Source organism: Myripristis murdjan, chromosome 12, assembly GCF_902150065.1.
Source record: "Myripristis murdjan chromosome 12, fMyrMur1.1, whole genome shotgun sequence".
In the NCBI taxonomy this organism is placed as follows: Eukaryota; Metazoa; Chordata; class Actinopteri; order Holocentriformes; family Holocentridae; genus Myripristis; species Myripristis murdjan.
The window spans coordinates 5,991,903-6,008,595 of record NC_043991.1 but is presented as its reverse complement, the minus strand read 5'-3'; the positions used below and the strand labels follow the sequence as shown (position 1 = coordinate 6,008,595).

At 43.7% G+C, this 16,693-nt stretch overlaps 1 protein-coding gene across 1 annotated transcript in view; it reads right to left on the bottom strand.

Annotated features, from left to right (window-relative positions):
- The window catches only part of trabd2a (TraB domain containing 2A), a 99,030-nt gene extending 83,217 nt beyond the window's left edge, over positions 1-15,813 (bottom strand). Inside the window, exons 1-2 of the mRNA XM_030064643.1 lie at positions 15,090-15,813; positions 12,924-13,484 (exon numbers count right to left, since the gene is read on the bottom strand). Coding sequence (XP_029920503.1) covers positions 12,924-13,484; positions 15,090-15,197 — 669 coding nt within the window. The 5' untranslated portion in view covers positions 15,198-15,813. The remainder of the gene's footprint in view (positions 1-12,923; positions 13,485-15,089) is intronic.
- Positions 15,814-16,693: the final 880 nt, after the last annotated feature.

The window sequence follows — 16,693 nt, the reverse complement described above, 5'->3', positions numbered from 1 at the left end:
TCAAGTGAAAATGTTGCCAATGAAACAAGCAAATTTTCACTTGTTCATTTGTGTCACAAGTGAAAATTTGCTTGTTTCATTGGCAAAATTTGTTTCTTGTTTCAAGCTAATTTTCACTTGTTTTAAGTGGATATTTGCTTGAAACAAGTGAAAATTGTCTAAAAACAAGTTACTTCTGAGGTGATCATGTCTTATTTTAAGTGTAATGAGATATTTTGACTAGAAATAAGACATTTTGACTTGAAATAAGACAAATATTCTTGGTAAGATTTGGACTTTTTGCAGTGCACAACTTCAAAATAATAATCAGTTTCGCCAGTTTCAGCACACATAAACCAGTTTGAACCTGAAACCTGCAGATGTGTTTGAGGAAATGACAGAAAGTATTCAGTGTTTCTCCGCTGCAGCAGTCAAATCCTGGACGGAGCCGCTTGTTAAAGTTCATTAAAGCTGCTGCCGAGAACAGTGACGGAGATATCTGTAATTTTATCTACACTTAGGTTTATGGGGTAATTTTTTTTTTTTTTTTTTACTTGTTTCATTTGGGTTATCATGCCTTCATCTTAGACGGTGATTGCGTGTTTGAATAAGAAAATCGCTGCCTGGGAGGAATTCCTCTGAGTGAGAGTTACGGCGCCTTGTGTGTAATTGGATTTATTTTTACACATGGGCTATTTTTAGTTTCACTATTTTTTTTTTTTTTTTTTTAAAGTCATTCTCACATGATTTGACCCTGCATATTGAGTTAATATGTCCCAACAGCAGACATGTAAAAATGAAAATCCACTGTTTTTTTTTTTTTCTTAAACACTGTGTGACCCTGATCTGCCTGATTTTGTTTTTCTTACAATAGAAAAGCATTTCTAAAACACAGTCTGGGACACATGGGAGTGAAAAATCAGCTTCTCTGTTCCATTTTAAATTCACCATAAGACTTTCTATAGTGTTTTTTGTATTTTATATGGGTCTCCTCTGTGCCTGGACTGTTTTGTTTCACAGGTAACGGAGGTGAAAACGGCATCGAACGCCTGGGGAAGCCGGAAGAAGGGTATTTTGCCCAACACGTCCTTTAAGCCCTCAGTGTTAAAAAAACCCGAGGAGTGTGCAGTCATCGATAAACACAACACCTCTAATCATGCAGCAGCGCCGCTTCCTCTGCAAAGAAAAGATTCACAGATGCAGCTGCGTGAAGATCTTAGGCTTTACTGCGGCATCCTTCCTCTTCCTGCACTACAAAGTCTGTCGTTAATCAGTGGGCTTAGCAGTGTGGGGCCTTTCTGACATTGCTACATGGTCAAATAGACACACACACATACACACACACAGGTACACACGTGCGGTGCAGCTCCCCGGCCCGCGCACGTTTTCACGAGCCAGCGTTGAGGCAGAGAGACGAGCTATTAAATCCCTATCGGAGCTGCACAGCCCTGCGTTACACAATCAGGAAAAGCCCGCGGCGCTTTCCGAAAGACGGCCTGCCTGCGCTGCACACACCGGCCCGCGTTACTCTACAGACTTTCAGGGATCTGAGGTCTTTTCCTTGGCACGGGACTGGCACCACGCAGCTGCATCTGATCAGCTTTCATCCAGGTACTCGCGAAAAAACAAAAGGATGTACGTGGACGGCGGATTTTAATCAGGAATGGAAAGATCTTTTAAGTTAATTTGACCTTCTGAATGTTGGACACGTGAGGATCGGGAGGATGTCAAAGCCAAAATTAAGAATTGAGGTGCAGCACAAATCCAGTGTCTAAAGTCTAAAGAAGGGACTTTCTGGTGTTTTATCAAACTCTGTGAAGCAAAAAATGCCAGCTGCGATTAAAGAAAATCTCCCGAAAAGCATCACAGAGAGCGCTACTCATTGCCCGATTAAACAAGTGTTGAGTAAATTTCAAAAGATGCTGTGAAATCATTTTTATAATCTGCATGAAAACAAAGCGATGTCGTGTTCCAAGTCATATTCCTGATAACACAGCTGCTGAATGCAAGAGTCCTCTGTCCTCCATCAAGACAAATGTGATGAAGCATATCAGGGCTTTTCATAATAAAACTCAACACCGAGTCTGGTCTGTTCACTGGCCAACCCGACTTCATGTTCGATGAAACGAGAGGGATTGCACATCGCTGTTTGGCGCCATCTTTCTAAATCAACAACATGAAGCCGGTCGATCTGAGAAGCCAGCATCTAAACAGAGGAATCGACATTCCTGATGCACAAAGAGAGAGCAAAGGAAAAGCGGTTAAACAGGGATGTGCTCACAAAGGAAGCCAAAATGAAAATATGAAGAAAATCTGCATCTTTTTTTTTTTATGATGTGGAGCCGCAGGAACTCCCAAAGAAAGTACACACACTTCTGAAGCGTTAAAAAATGTCAAAGTCATTGTTCATCACACTATCACACAATATCAGTCATTTTGGGTCAAAGTTTTAGATGGATTACATTCATAAATTATTCCTATTGAAAAGCTGTTTTTGCCCTTACTGTAACATAACAAGTTGTAAATGAAATAAGTGTCCATAAATTAGGTGAATAACATAAATAAAATATTTTGTGGGTTTTGTGGGAGGTCCTGCGTGGGAGGCGGGTCGCCCTCCTGAGGCAGTGATATGGGAAACACTGGTGGTGTTTGCTGCTCCATGCGACGTGATACATCCACCAGGTTTGGCTCTTTAACTCCTTCCCTGTCTCAAGAGCAAGAGCTTCACCCGGAGTGAACCGCGTTTTTGCGCAGCGACACTAACCTGAAAACTGGTTTAGAGCGATGCACAACATCACAGGTTTGCTTTGGTCTCACTATCAACGCTCCTTCCAGGCCCTCCAAAATGGCGGGACTACTTTCTGCCGTAGCACCGCCACTGTGTCACCCTGTAGGTTGAATATGGGTACCGGAGCGCCGCAGCGTGGTGACACAGTGGCAGTGCTACGGCAGAAAATAGTCCCGCCACTTTGGAAACCAGGAGAAATTAAAGCACCTATATCTACTTTGTTCATTTTAGAGCCTTACACTCCCGGTGAAGCTCTCGTTCTTGGGACAGAGAGGGAGATAAAGGACCAAACTTGGTGGATGTATCACACTCGCAGTTCAACCAAGATTTAACACCAGCAGCAAAAGAGCACCAGTAATAACACTATATAGCTCCTATCCAACAGTAAAGGTGGAGCTCCTACTGCTCAGTGCTCATTGAACTGTTATATTGCAGTAATAATATATTTGAACTAGAAAAGTGCAGTTTGTGTGGGCAGGCTGGCAGAGTGACAGTGGCGCTTGGGAGAGAATCTCCTGAAAGTAGTGGTCAAACAAATGCTTTTTCCTCAATGACAGTAAGTCCGAGCAGAAAATAAAATGTATCATGAGAAAGGTAAGGCTTTGGGCTTTCAAACTGTGTCAAAATTATTTTTCAACTCCCCAAAATGCCTGCCCTAGAGCGAGTTAAAAAAGTGTGTGTTTCTCCTTCTCTCCCCAGATTTCGGTTTCGGATATAATGGGAGTCTATGGGGGAGAGAGCTGGCACTCCTGCCGTGTTAAGTGTCACCATTTAAAAAGTTGAAACTACTTTGCTTTTGTATTTACATTTTTCAAAGCAGAACTAGTTTTCCTACTACTTTACCCGAATTTATGCATGTAGAGTGAAAATTGTGGCCGGGGGAGCAAGTAAAAGACCAAATTTTTAGACGATTTCTCAGGGCTGCTGCACTCTAGCTGTGATGTCACTCACTCTGGCACTCCGAACATTCTGCCATTAGTGTGTATTGCGTCCAAATTTCGGCTTCAAACTGGAATTGCGGAGAAACGGAAAGTCGGATCGGTTTGAAAATCGACACACCCCTTCTTCTCCACAAGACGCACGTTTTTCATATTTGGTGCGTGGACGCAGGTCAAAATCTCTGCACGCCAGGCCCTTGGGAAGTTTTGGCTATTCATTTTGGATGGCCCAAATTTTCCATAAAATCGGAATTGTGAACATTCCGTAAGTCGGAATGCTTATAAAAGTAACAGCAATCTTCTCCCAATCGGGCCGCACATTTTTCCAATTCATTGTGTGGGCCTAAAACGAAAGCTGTGGAAGTAGTTACGTGCCAAAAAAATGTGCAGAATAATAAAGAAAGAAAGAATTAGTAGGAAGAACATGAGGGTTTAAGCCTCCAGTTTGCCCACTAATAAAAAATAATATTGAGTAGCTATAGACTTAATTCATGATAACTAGCTGACAGACCTTCAGCTTCAGTCTCTGGCTGTAAATCAGGACACATGTGACAGAGAGACAGACGGCACATCTCGGTCTCTGGTGTCGTCTGTCCCGGCAGACGGACAGAGAACACCCGAGGAAACGGCAGATATTTAATCTGGAGCTGTTTGGTCAACAGTAGGAAGGAAATCAAGCACCTCAGTGAGACAGACTGGAGGTGTGAGGCTGTGAGGACATGCTGCAACTTGAGTCTGGAAAACTGTACACACACACACATGCACACACGCACACACATTCATACATATTTGAACATGTGATACATGCAACATGCAATGCACATGCAAAAAAAAAAAAAAAAAAAAACAGACACACGAGTGAGTGCAAAAACACACATACAAATGGATAAGGACAATTACACAAAGAAAAATATATGGACAAAAACACAATTATGTATACACACGATCAGGGACACACACACACACACACACACACACACATGCAGCTGGTGAGTGAAGTAAGGGAGCAGTGAAAAGGCAGCTTAAGACACTTTAAATAAATCAATCAATCAACTAATCAATCAATCAATCAGTCAGTCATATGCCAGAACACTACTGTGTATATCGATTAAAAGCAGCCTTCATGTTCTATAAATGTCATTGTATTAGTATTTGGATGACATTTGTATATTTTTTTCTTACTTTTATAAGAAACATTTTGACCAGGAATCAATTTTTAACAACAGGTCTTATGTTTCATCTGTGAGTCTATTTTTTTTTGGGGGGGGGGGGGGGGGGGGGGGGGGATGTACTGCAACCACTGCCAGGGTTGTGCAATATGATGATGTATGTCCCGGGACGAGAGAAAAATGTCTATCCTTGGAGATTTTCCTCGATTGTTTCAATCGCTGTCGTCACAAAAAAAACACTTGACGGCAGTATTTTAATGTCACTGTGTCGGAGCTCTTCGTTTAGTCTTTGAACGCACCATCACTACACACGGTCTCAGTTGAGGAACTTGTAACTTGTTAAAAATCGGCGTACTTGAGTTGCTTGGATGTGAATTCTGATGCCGAGCAGAAAATGGCGCTTTTGCAAAATCCACCGCAGGCAGAGGAAACAGGAAGGGCAGTACAGGGAGACCCAAAGACCCTCAGTTCTGTTCAGTGTCACTCCCAAATAAAAGGAGAAAAGAAAAAGTGCCTTTCCTTTGTCCTTAGTCATGACGCAGGTGTTTATTGTGTCTAGACAACGAAACACGCTGATATATATCGCGTCAAGTCATGAAATCCCTCCTCCATGTCGTGTAAAGAGCATGCAGAAGCACCGGCGAGTTGTAATTCTCCCAGAGTTTGGCCCAACAGGACTCCGCCGGGGCCAGGAACAACTCGACACCAGATCCAGAGAACAGAATTATTCATTAATTTCAAACTGCGGGCCGGATGATAAATCACTTGTGCTAGCGAGAACATGTGAGAGGAGCCACACCGCGCTTGTTTGGGCCGAATTTTTTTACCGACACAGATTATGAGAATAAGCCACGGCCTAAAGCTGAAACAAGATACTCATCCGTTAGTTAATGTTTGGTCCAAAATTTATTAACTGCATATAAATCTGCAGCTGCACTGTTAAAAAAAAAAAAAAAAAGAAAAGTTCAGCTTGTGGATTCAACTTAAGGGGAAACTGCTCAAGCTTATGCAAGTTAGATCTGATTATTTTACTGTAAAAGCAGATAGTTTTGGTGGCTTCAGCTCATATGTTTCATGATGATATCACAAATAAAGACTCATTCTCTCTGAACAAGTTAAACTATCCATTATAAAAGTTTATTTGATCAAAAGTCTTACTTTTTTATGTCAAAATAAATCTTTATGAAGCATTTATCTCTTCAAACTTGCATGCCACCTCGAGATAATTTTAAATGCTTTAACGAGCTTAATGAATTAAGATTTCAGGGTAAGAGGAAGGTGAGATGTCTTGCTGCTCTTGTAATTTTTTGCAGCGTGCATGCATGAGGCCGTGCGTATAGAGTTTCATCGCGGCCGGCCGTCCTCGTCCGTGTGCCACCGTCACTAAATCACCGCTTTGGACGGACGCGGCTCTTTCCAGCGGGACAAATGAGATCTAATCGAATTTGCTGCCCGTGTGGTGAAATTACAGTGATTTATTGGAAACACCGTCTCCTCTCTTGTGCTCTCTCTCTCTCTCTTTCTCTCTCTCTCTCTCACACACACACACACACACACACACACACACACAGACATGCACACACATACGTTACAAGCCAGCTCAAACACAAATGCAAATACACAAAAGAATTGTTTCTCCAGTGGAAGAAAGTACCTTTTGACAATTTTCCTAATCAGGCAAAAGAGGAGAGGGGAAAGATTTCTAGCACACACACACACACACACACACACGCACACACACACACGCACGCACACACACACACACACAATGCGTACATGCACATTAGAGATGCACTGATCCACTTTTTTCCAGTTCAGATCTGATTCTGAGACCCGAGTACCCATCAGATACCAGTTTTTTCTTGATTATTCTAATTATTGTAGTAGTAGTAGTAGTTGTTGTAGTAAACCACACAAAGCGTCAGATAAAAAAGCAAAAATACACAAAGATGCTTTAAATTTACAGGTGGAGGAGTGCAAATTGCCACAGCCGCTCCTTTAACGTTTTGAAAAAGATGAACACATTATCCGATAGTCATCAGTAGATTTGGCTGCAAATGTATTTTCTAATATGACTGCAGTACCGGCACACACCACCGTGGCGCTGTATCCTCATTAGCATAATGCATCCGGGAAGGCACTGCAGAAGAAGAAAAAACCCTCTGCGTTCACTACCTACAGACGGGCCAGCAGACTGCAGCAGTGGTAGATTAACTACAGAAATATTATAGAAATATTACATATAGCAGTCTGCGTGTGTGTGTCTATTAGGTCTGAACAATATATCGTCATCATATTGTTATCTAGATATGAACGTGCATGATATTAATACCTCAAAAATAAATTATATGGATAATTTAGGGTTAGGGGTTAGCCTAAGACACTGATTGGTCCGTTCTGATCAATATTTTGTGAGGTAACTGCATTTTCTACGTGTGTTTGGTATCATTATGCTATTTTTTGCTTAATTGTTGCTAGACTTAAAATTTCAAATAAGTTTGAACCCACGGTCATATCATATATTATATCGCTAACAAGATATTTGGCATAAATATCAAGTTATGAAATTTCGCTCATATCGTGCCGCCCTGGTGTTTAGCACGTCTCCGTACCTGGATCGGTAATATCAGTTCAAGAAATGGGTCCATGAATGAAGTCTGGATCAGCGTCAATACATCGGTACATCCCTAATGCACATGCACAAGTACACGTCCTCTCTCACACACACACACACACACTTTCATCGCCATCATCATCATCATCACCATCATAACCGCTCATTTAATCTCATTAGCGGGAGAGCTGACACAGATCCGCCTGTACATCAGTGGCAGGTCGCCCAAAAAACAGGACACAGTGTCAACGCCGGGCCGCAAAATAAGCACAGCCATTGTTTTCTCCCGGATCTCCAGCTTCACTTTTTCACAGAATTTACATAACCGAGTCCCTGAGCGGTGATTAGGACCGGAGCGGCGCAGATCCGGGGGTTTGGAGACGCTCACGCTGACAGGTCTGCGGTGTCCGATGATTTTTTTTTTCGGTACAGAGCGAGCTCCGGGACGCCGTGTGTGTGACCTCTCAGATCTACACGACACCGCCAGACGGTGAAGTTTCCCACACATTTGCTGATTCATGAATATCATAGTGGATTTATTCACAGTTCACGAATATATATTCAATGTGCTACAGAAACCTAATATTCCACTTTTGCCTTTTTTACTATAATTGAGAGCAGACTCGCTTCCCGATGTATAGAAAATGTCTCGAGGGTCAAGCTAAACTGTTGAAAAACAGCACGAGCATCAAAGAGGTAATACAACTTTTTTTTTTTTTGTAGTTCCTGAGAGTCGACATTTTCAGAGATGCAAGGTTGTTGCAGGACGCCGGCAATATGAGACGTAAACGTTTGGTTTGGGCCTGATATGCTTGTTACAGCCACATTTAAGGAACAGCATTCTTCTGAAATTGGGTATGGAAATGCTTAAATTGCAGACAGGCAGGAGGATATGATAATTGGGTTAAAATCACCAGCGCCGCTGAGACCGGTTCACGCTCAGTTTCACGTTGGGCAAAAGTTGTGTTTGGATTTGGTCGCTGAAATAACTTTCTCATATCTTACGCTTGTCTTACGGCGAGGAGGGAGAGTGTGAGCGGGGAGAGAGAAGAGAGACAGAGAGAGAGAGAAAGGCAGCGAGGGGGAAAAGTCATTTCTCATCCTACATAAATATTTTTCAAACAAATTTAATTAGGCCTCTAACTTAAGTTGGAACTAATGAGACCTTGAACGGGGAAAAAAAAAAAAATCTCACGGCAATTGAATTACTCGATCAAGTGAGAAATCAACCGTACTTTCAGGCTGACAGCCATGCATTTCTGAGATCAGAGGGTGGCTTGTGAATGGATTTCGTCAGCCCTGTCTGGTGAAGCCCGGCATATGGCAAAGCATGTAAGCCCTCAATTCAAGCGAGAATAAAGCGCTGGAATTGAAGTTACAAGGCTGTCACACAGAGGCAACGTCATGATACCTCTAATGGAGACAGCGTCACGCCTTCCTCCTTTAATGCGAGCGCCGCGCCGATCTCGGGTTTTGCATCTCGGCCTCTCCTCGTCCGAGCCCCTCTCAGTCATGAATGAACCGAAAAGGGGTTTCAAACATTCCTTCCCCTTTGCTCGCGGACGTACACTGAGAGCGGCATTCATCACCTCTCCATGCACCATTACTCCCAGCGATGGGAGGAGGGGGGAGAAAAAAACAACACTTTCATTAGCAGGTCTGCTCCATTGAGGTGAGGAATGTCCCGTGGGTTTCAAACAGCGGCGACAGAGAAAGCAGTCCTTCATGCGGCTATTGTTGTCCTCAACAAGCTCACTTAGTGTAATGGACAAGGCCGAGCTCGCTCGTCAAAAGACAAGGGGCACCATGCGAGAGAAAGGGCAGCCATGCTTAGACAGATTAGAGATCCCAAAGGAGAGAGAAAATAATATTTCATTGTGGATTCACACAGCAAGGCAGATTCAAAAACGGACGTAAGATGAGATATATCAAACAGTCCTCCTGTTTTTCTATGTAAAAATGATTTCAGCTATTTTACTGCCTAAGTCTCACACATATTTTCCGATTTACAACACTAGAGATCCAACACAATGTGAATCAATTCAGTTCTTGTCAGCCTAATCGATGTGTCAGTGCATGAAAACAAACATATTTAATGTTAATATATGAGGAAATAGACCTTTCCTCAGAAAAGGAAAGGAAGTTCATTTCCAGCTTGGCTTATAAACTGTACTTTTCTTCACAAGCTGCAAAATTATCTGCATTTTAACCAAATCTTAACATCTTAACAGAACATAAACAAGCAGGTAGGATGGTAATATTTATCTGTTTTCCCATGAATAAAGGCATGACATTTTTTTTTTTTTTTTTTTTTGGAGAGTTATTTGCTTTTCCATTTCCCTAACTCTAAGGTCTGTTTCATGCCAGTCGCAAATGGCCAGTGAAAATATAGGCTATTACAGGCGCTAGATATGGTTGTACAGCTGAGGCTTGATCTGAGCAGCGTTTTCACTCGGCAAATGGCTGCGGCTGAGGCGGCGGTGTGGTTTCACACTCATCTGTATATCATACAGCTCAGCTGAGCCAAAAGGTTTAGAGTGACGCTGCCCTTTTCAACTCGACAAGGAAACTGTGAGAAATGTTTTAGAGCTTAAAGCCTGAGGGGTCAGCTGTCCGTCAAACTGTTGATTTGATTGAGGCTGACTGGAGACGCTGTGGCATGAGATGCTGCAGGCTGTGTGGGTGCAGCTTTAGGCCATATCCACATGAAGCCATTTCAATCCAAAAACACATTGTTTGTCTGTGTTTTGGCCTCCCATCTGCATGTAATATCGTATATTGGGGCAGCCCTGATGTCCTTTTGTGTCCACGCAGAGGTGGACAGCAGACATGGACGAGCAGGCTGGGATGGAGTCTGCATGGTCACAAAATCTGCAGACTTATAGGCAGTGATGAAATTTATGTCGCACGGTCCCTCACAGAATCGCAGATATGGAAAGTATGATAGGGCCTTAAAGCGACATTCAGACTGAAATCTGCTACCTGCCTCACAAGAGTTCCTGCGTTTGCAACAAACTTTTGGCAGAGGCAGTGCAGAGATTTGGGCTTTAACTTGGGGCTTAAAGTGTGAACCGGATCTGCTCAAGATGCCTCACAGTCTGTGATGCTGGAGGAATCTGCCTCTCTGCATAAGGCCAGTTCATACTTTGTGTGTCTGCAGGAGTCTGCTTTGGCCTGTGTGACGTAAGTGTTTTCATCCCCCGGACCCTTATCCTGAGGTCCCAGCCCAAAATTTGTGACCGTGCACAACGTTGGTCTGGTGTTATAGTTCTTACAGGGGAAACTGCTTTTTCAAAATGGTGCTATGGGATTTTCATGTGATCTAGGTCATAGTCTAGCATCAAGTGTGCAAAGGCTGTTTTAGTGTGGATGGTGGAAATCAGTCTGGAAACGCTAAACAAGGTGTTGTTTGGCATCCTCTTGATCAGTGTTCCCCAACCCAGTCCTCAAGGACCGCCTGTCCTCCAGGTTTTGGTTTCAGCTCTGCTCTTGCACACCTGACCCAATTAAAGCCCATGCATCTTCCTGCACGCCCTGTTCAGGTAGATCTGCTTCAACCAATCAGCATGAAGCCCTTAAATGGATCAGGTGTGAAAGAGCAGAGCTGAAACAAAAACCTGCAGGACAGGCGGTCCTTGAGGACTGGGTTGGGGAACACTGCTCTTGATAATGACAAACACAATTTCGTCCACCCGACTTTTTCATTTAGCACCCACGGCACTCACCCTGATTTAATAACTCAAGCACTTCCATCAGATCTGCTCAAAACCAAAGAACTAACAAAGAAACAAAGCGATTGCTGTGATTTGCCTTTGTAGGACATTGACCTCCTCTGATGCTAAGACACATCATTTCACGGTAATATTGCACGTACATGTGGTGGCATTTCCAACACGAGCCAAATTCCTGAATTATCTGTGACAAAAATACTGCCTCATCTCCATCGGAGTGTAAGCCCGGCCAACAATTAAGAAAAAAATACACATTAAGTCACCATGCCCGGTGCTTTTCTCTGAAACTCCGAATCTCTAAACACTGCTTTGGGAAACCGACTTCACTTCACTTAACAACTGCTATGAAAGCCCGGTAACTATACGTTAGAGCGTGTATATATTATATTCCATTATTTCACACAGGCTGTATGTATAGTTCACAAGGGATAATGCTAAAGAAATGACTGCTGGGTGGTTTGGGGCAGACTGAGAGGCCAGCTGCTTTAAAATAACAATACTTAAAGCTTCTGGGTGTTAGAGTAAATGGTCAAGTGTAATCCCCTTAGCTCCCAACCAGCATTAGCAGAAATTCCACAATAATACGCAACATGATTTCAGAGTGACTGCCACCTTTGAAAGGCGTCTAGTAATTGTAAAAGGTCACCAAGGGGCACAGACGAGACAGACACAGGAACCTAAGACCGCCGGCTTAAAGAACAAGGTTTTCTTTTTTTTTCTGCCGATTTCAGACGCGAGTCATTAGGATCCATTTTTCTTTAACGACAAAAGACACAGCTGAGCACGGCCGAGTGTTTTTACAGCTGATTATGAACACCGCACCTCTCGCCCCTCAGCTATAATCTCTGAGAAAAAAAAGCAGGAAAGAGAGAGGGAGAGAAGTGCAGACCTCTGTCCTCCCACAGTAATCGTGACATGTGAATCTACACACCTTGCGTTTTTTTAGTCTCTTGAGATACTGCGCTTCGCAAGGACGGCTGGAGCCCGTTCAGCCCGAGCAGATTTAACGAAAAGTTAAAACAATAAAGAGAGAAACTTGCAGCCGAACAGTGATATGAGACCCTTTTTCGACACTCAGTATTTCGAGCCAAATATTTCCACTTCATTTTCAACAGAGCTGCATATTTTGATAAAAAGCATGCAGCTGAAAAAAAAAATTGTTCTTGTTCACTCCAAACCTGTATGTTACTCTATGTCTTTAGGGCTGAAACTTCCTATTAACCGACTTCTCATTCTGTCCTTAAAATGTTCCAAAATAATGACAAAGTCCTATCTCAAGTTACCAAAGCCAAAAGAAATATGTTGTAAGTGCTTACTTAGTCTGACCAGCAACCAAAAACATACAAAAAAAAAAAAAAAAACACACACTCTCCTTTGTAAACATGTCACATTGAGAAAACCAAGCAAACCTCAGCATTTGCAAAGCTCCATCTAGCAACTGTTGGGTATATTCCCTTGATAAACTCTTAAAACCTTTAATCAGTTACCAAAATTACAATCGATTCATTTTCTATCAATCGACTCATCGAATCAGCACATTTTTCAGCACTAAATGTGGTGAATGATCACAGGGAAGGACTCACAAAACCATGTCCCAACAGGCAAAGGGACTACCAATGGAAACTGGTCTAATGTTCATTGGTGTACGCCTTTACAAATAAATAAATCTGAAATTTTAAAGTATCAATTGACTTTGAAACTCACCTGTGAGAAGTTGAGCCCATTGAGCGGGTGGCACTGCTCCTCCACCTTCTCCACGGCCCCCGTCCTCTTCCTCATCCTCTCCGCCTCCTGGGCCAGGTACAGGTCCAGCACCGGCACCCCTCGAGTCTTAATGTCCGCCTCCGTCAACGAGTTCACCATCAGCATCACCCAGACGGGCCGCTTCCTCTCCCAGTTCCCGGCGATGGCGTTGAAGAGGTAGTCGGCGTAGAGCCCCTTCCCTCTCTGGTCCGGCGTCATCCAAGACGGCATCATGAGTTTGACGTACTCCAGGTGTCGTTTCAGCCGCCGATAGATGTCCCTGGGCAGGACGTCCTGGAGGTTCTCGCCCTGGGGCAGCAGCTGGCAGCTGGTCAGGGCGGAGATGGTGTACGGGTCGGTGAGGTCCAGCTCGAAGTAGACGATGTTGCTCTCCTGGAAGGCCTGCTTGGAGTTTTCAGGGATGAAGTCCCAGACGCGCGTGTAGGGGACGTGGATGGTGCCGTAGAAGTAGGAGGGAGGGTCCCGTTTGATCGTCCACAGGAAGGAGTTCAGGTCAGTTTGCTGGGAATAAGAAGAGGATATTAGTGTAAAGAGAGACACAGAGGAAAGAGAGGCATATGGAGACAAAGAGAGAGAGAAAGAAACCGAAAGAGAGAGAGAGAAATAACCAGCATGCCTCACAGAGCACAGGAACAAAAACCTGCAGAAGGACCACACCAGGGATTTTGAATTTTTGTCCCATTTACTTCAATTTCCCCACATTTTTCATCGCAGTAAAGCATGTTTCAAATCACTTATGATTTCACAACATGTAAACCAAATCCCTCACTTTTCAAAGTCCAGTTCACCTCATAATATTCTGCCAACATTCATAAACCACAGAACTGATAGCCTGATGTGTAAAGCAAAGTTTCCCCGGGGACTATTTTCACTGGCGGAGGGGGGCGTTTCACTTATTTCAAAAAGTCCTGAAAACACAACAGTGCTGCTGCTTTTAGGAAAACTGATGTGGAGGACTTTATTACAGTGATGGGATGCTGGTGTGAAGAAAGTTTGCAGTCTCTGAAAGTTCATTTTCCTATCATAGTGGAATGAATGGAAACCAGCAGCTGGAGGAACGTGAAGGAAAAATGATATTGGACTTCTAAAATATGACTGCTCGCTTTGGGAAAATGATATTGTAAAATTATATTAGGCTAAACATGCAAAATCACTTGTACGGTGCTTTCAGTTTGTTAATGCATCACAGCTGTTCAGTGCAGTTGAGCAGTCCAGGTGGGTAGAGGAGGGCTGGGGGCTCAAATTAAATCAATTCAGGCAGACAGAAACAGTGAAAATGTGATTCATGTCGTTCAGTTGTGTGTGTTGTAATAAACCAACAGTGCGCGGGCCCCGTCTGACACTGTATGTGTTTTACCAGCTAACAAAACTGCCACTTTGTTTGCGAGGCTGTTTATTGGACGGGCTGCTAACAGAGTGATAATGACTTATTAACAGGCCACTTAGGAGCCGAGTGCCAAACAGACAATACACACAGCGAGCTGGTCAAACTTCTGGCTCAGCGCAACAAAAACAGGGGGGACTGCCGCTCTGTGATGTCCAAAAAGACGCATTTAAACATCCATTCTGACTTTTAGGAACATAATTCACCAATGGTAAGTTAATTAAGAGGGCATTTCATTAACAATAGCGTTGCATTAAAAAAAAAAAAAAAAAAAAAAATCCCAGCTCAGTGTTAACATGGGTCTTATTATTTTGGGCATTGTGTCAAAAAAAGAAAAAAAGAAAAAAAAAAAGAAATAAGGAGAAATAACATCTTTCATTTTTGCTGTCTCTTTAATATAAATTATATGACTTTCTAACAGCAAATAATGCAATTTTTCGAAAAAAAAAAAAAAAAAAAAGATTTAGTATCCATATAGGCTACAGTAGGCTATTCAACAGTTTAGAGAGACTGAACCTTACTTTTAAAATGTGTTGTCTGTGGTATTGCTGTAATATTCCCATAATTTCTCTACAGGAACATAAAGTGTCAGTGGTTCCTCTGCCTTTACAGTTTGGTGTCAAAATACATTTCTATAATGTGGTTGTATTATAGGCTATTTGTGAGCCTGTGGGACAGTGCTGTTTGCTTGTTGGGGGGAGATAAAGAGGTGATTGACTTACTTTCCTGTTCAGCTCGCAGTTGGTGGAGTCCTTCAGCCTCCATTGATCCGCCCTGACCAGCAGGATCAGGCAGGACTGGATGAATGCGCCCAGAGTGCCCCGCATCATCGCTCTCCAAACGCGCCCGGTAGTTTTTCACAACGTGTTGCAGCGGCGACTGTTCCGCGGATCCACTCCTATTCCCAAAGCTCCGGCTCCGCGGAGGCACGTAAAACCAGCTGACAAGGATCCGACGAGACGCCGGACAGAGTCATGTTGGACGGAGCCTCGGCTCGGAGCGAACGGCGCTGTTTCACGTGTTTGAGTCGGACTGAGAGACAGAGAGAGAGATGGGCACTGAAGTGGATAAAACGCAAGGTCACATCATCCTGTCGTGACTCTGTTCCTCTCCCCAAACCCCTGATCCGCTCCTGTGCATCGCTTTCCCGAGGGTTTACAAAGCACTTTCCTCAAGTTATCCACAATCCAAAGTTTGAAAGTTTGAGGCCACAAAAGTAAAAGCTCAGCGCAACAGGTCCACTCGTGTGTCAGCGCACCTGAAGCCAAATACTAAAGCAAGTTTTTTTTTCTTTCCTTCTTTCTTATTTTCCCTTTTCCCGTTTCCACGTTGCTATAAACGTGCATGCATGTGTGGATCTGGGGTCTCCGGCTCTGCTGTGAGGGAGAAAACTGCACCGATGCGCTGCGCTTTCAATGGAAAAAGTCATAATCCAGGTCTCTGTGAGAGAGAGAGCGCTCGGTCTGCTGGTCCCGCTGCTGTTTCTGACTGCAGCTCTCTCTCTCTCTCTCTCTCTCTCTCTCTCTCTCTCTCTCTCTCTCTCTCTCTCTCTCTGACGTGTGTGCGGGAGCATCTCCGTCGGGAAACTCCATTCTACCTACCCCCTAGGTTGTCCCCCTACACCCCTCCCCTCTCTCTCTCACACTCTCTCTCTCTCACACACATACACACACAAACACACATGCACGCGCACACACACGCTATTAATCTGATTACGCATCACCCTGCACGCCACTCGGAGAGACGCGTCTGTTCACCCCAAAGTGAAGGTGAACCACGCAGCCTGCAGATCTTGGTCGGTAACTTTTACCATAATTGGGACAACAGCTGTCAAAACCCGCATGTGCAAATATTGCATTACTTTTATTACTTTGTCAGTGGGCCGGAGGATCTCACAGGCCCATCTTGGTGCATGTCTACATGTCTCCAGTCTGTAATTTGTGACCTTTTTTTCTCTCTGTGGTGTAATTATAATAATTCACGCCGTCATTACCGCCCATTTTCGGTTCCAGAATCACACTTCTCAGCCGGGCTGATTGCCTCTCTTGTTGTTTTCTCGTCTATTAGCTCTGCCCCGGGAGGCCCGCAGGCGATCAGGGGGTGTCAGCGGAGATCCCGTGGCTAGATTATCATGCGCAGGTAATTAATGCCTTACAAACTGGCGGCATTAACATTAGAAAACCCACTACAGCCGCAGCAGCGCTACAGTACATCTGAGCACAGATATAGAAGACATAGAGCGGTCATTCCCTTTCACCATCCGGATCAGGGACACGGCATGGCCACTCACGATCAAAAAAAATCCCAGAAATGTGTTAAAGAAGGC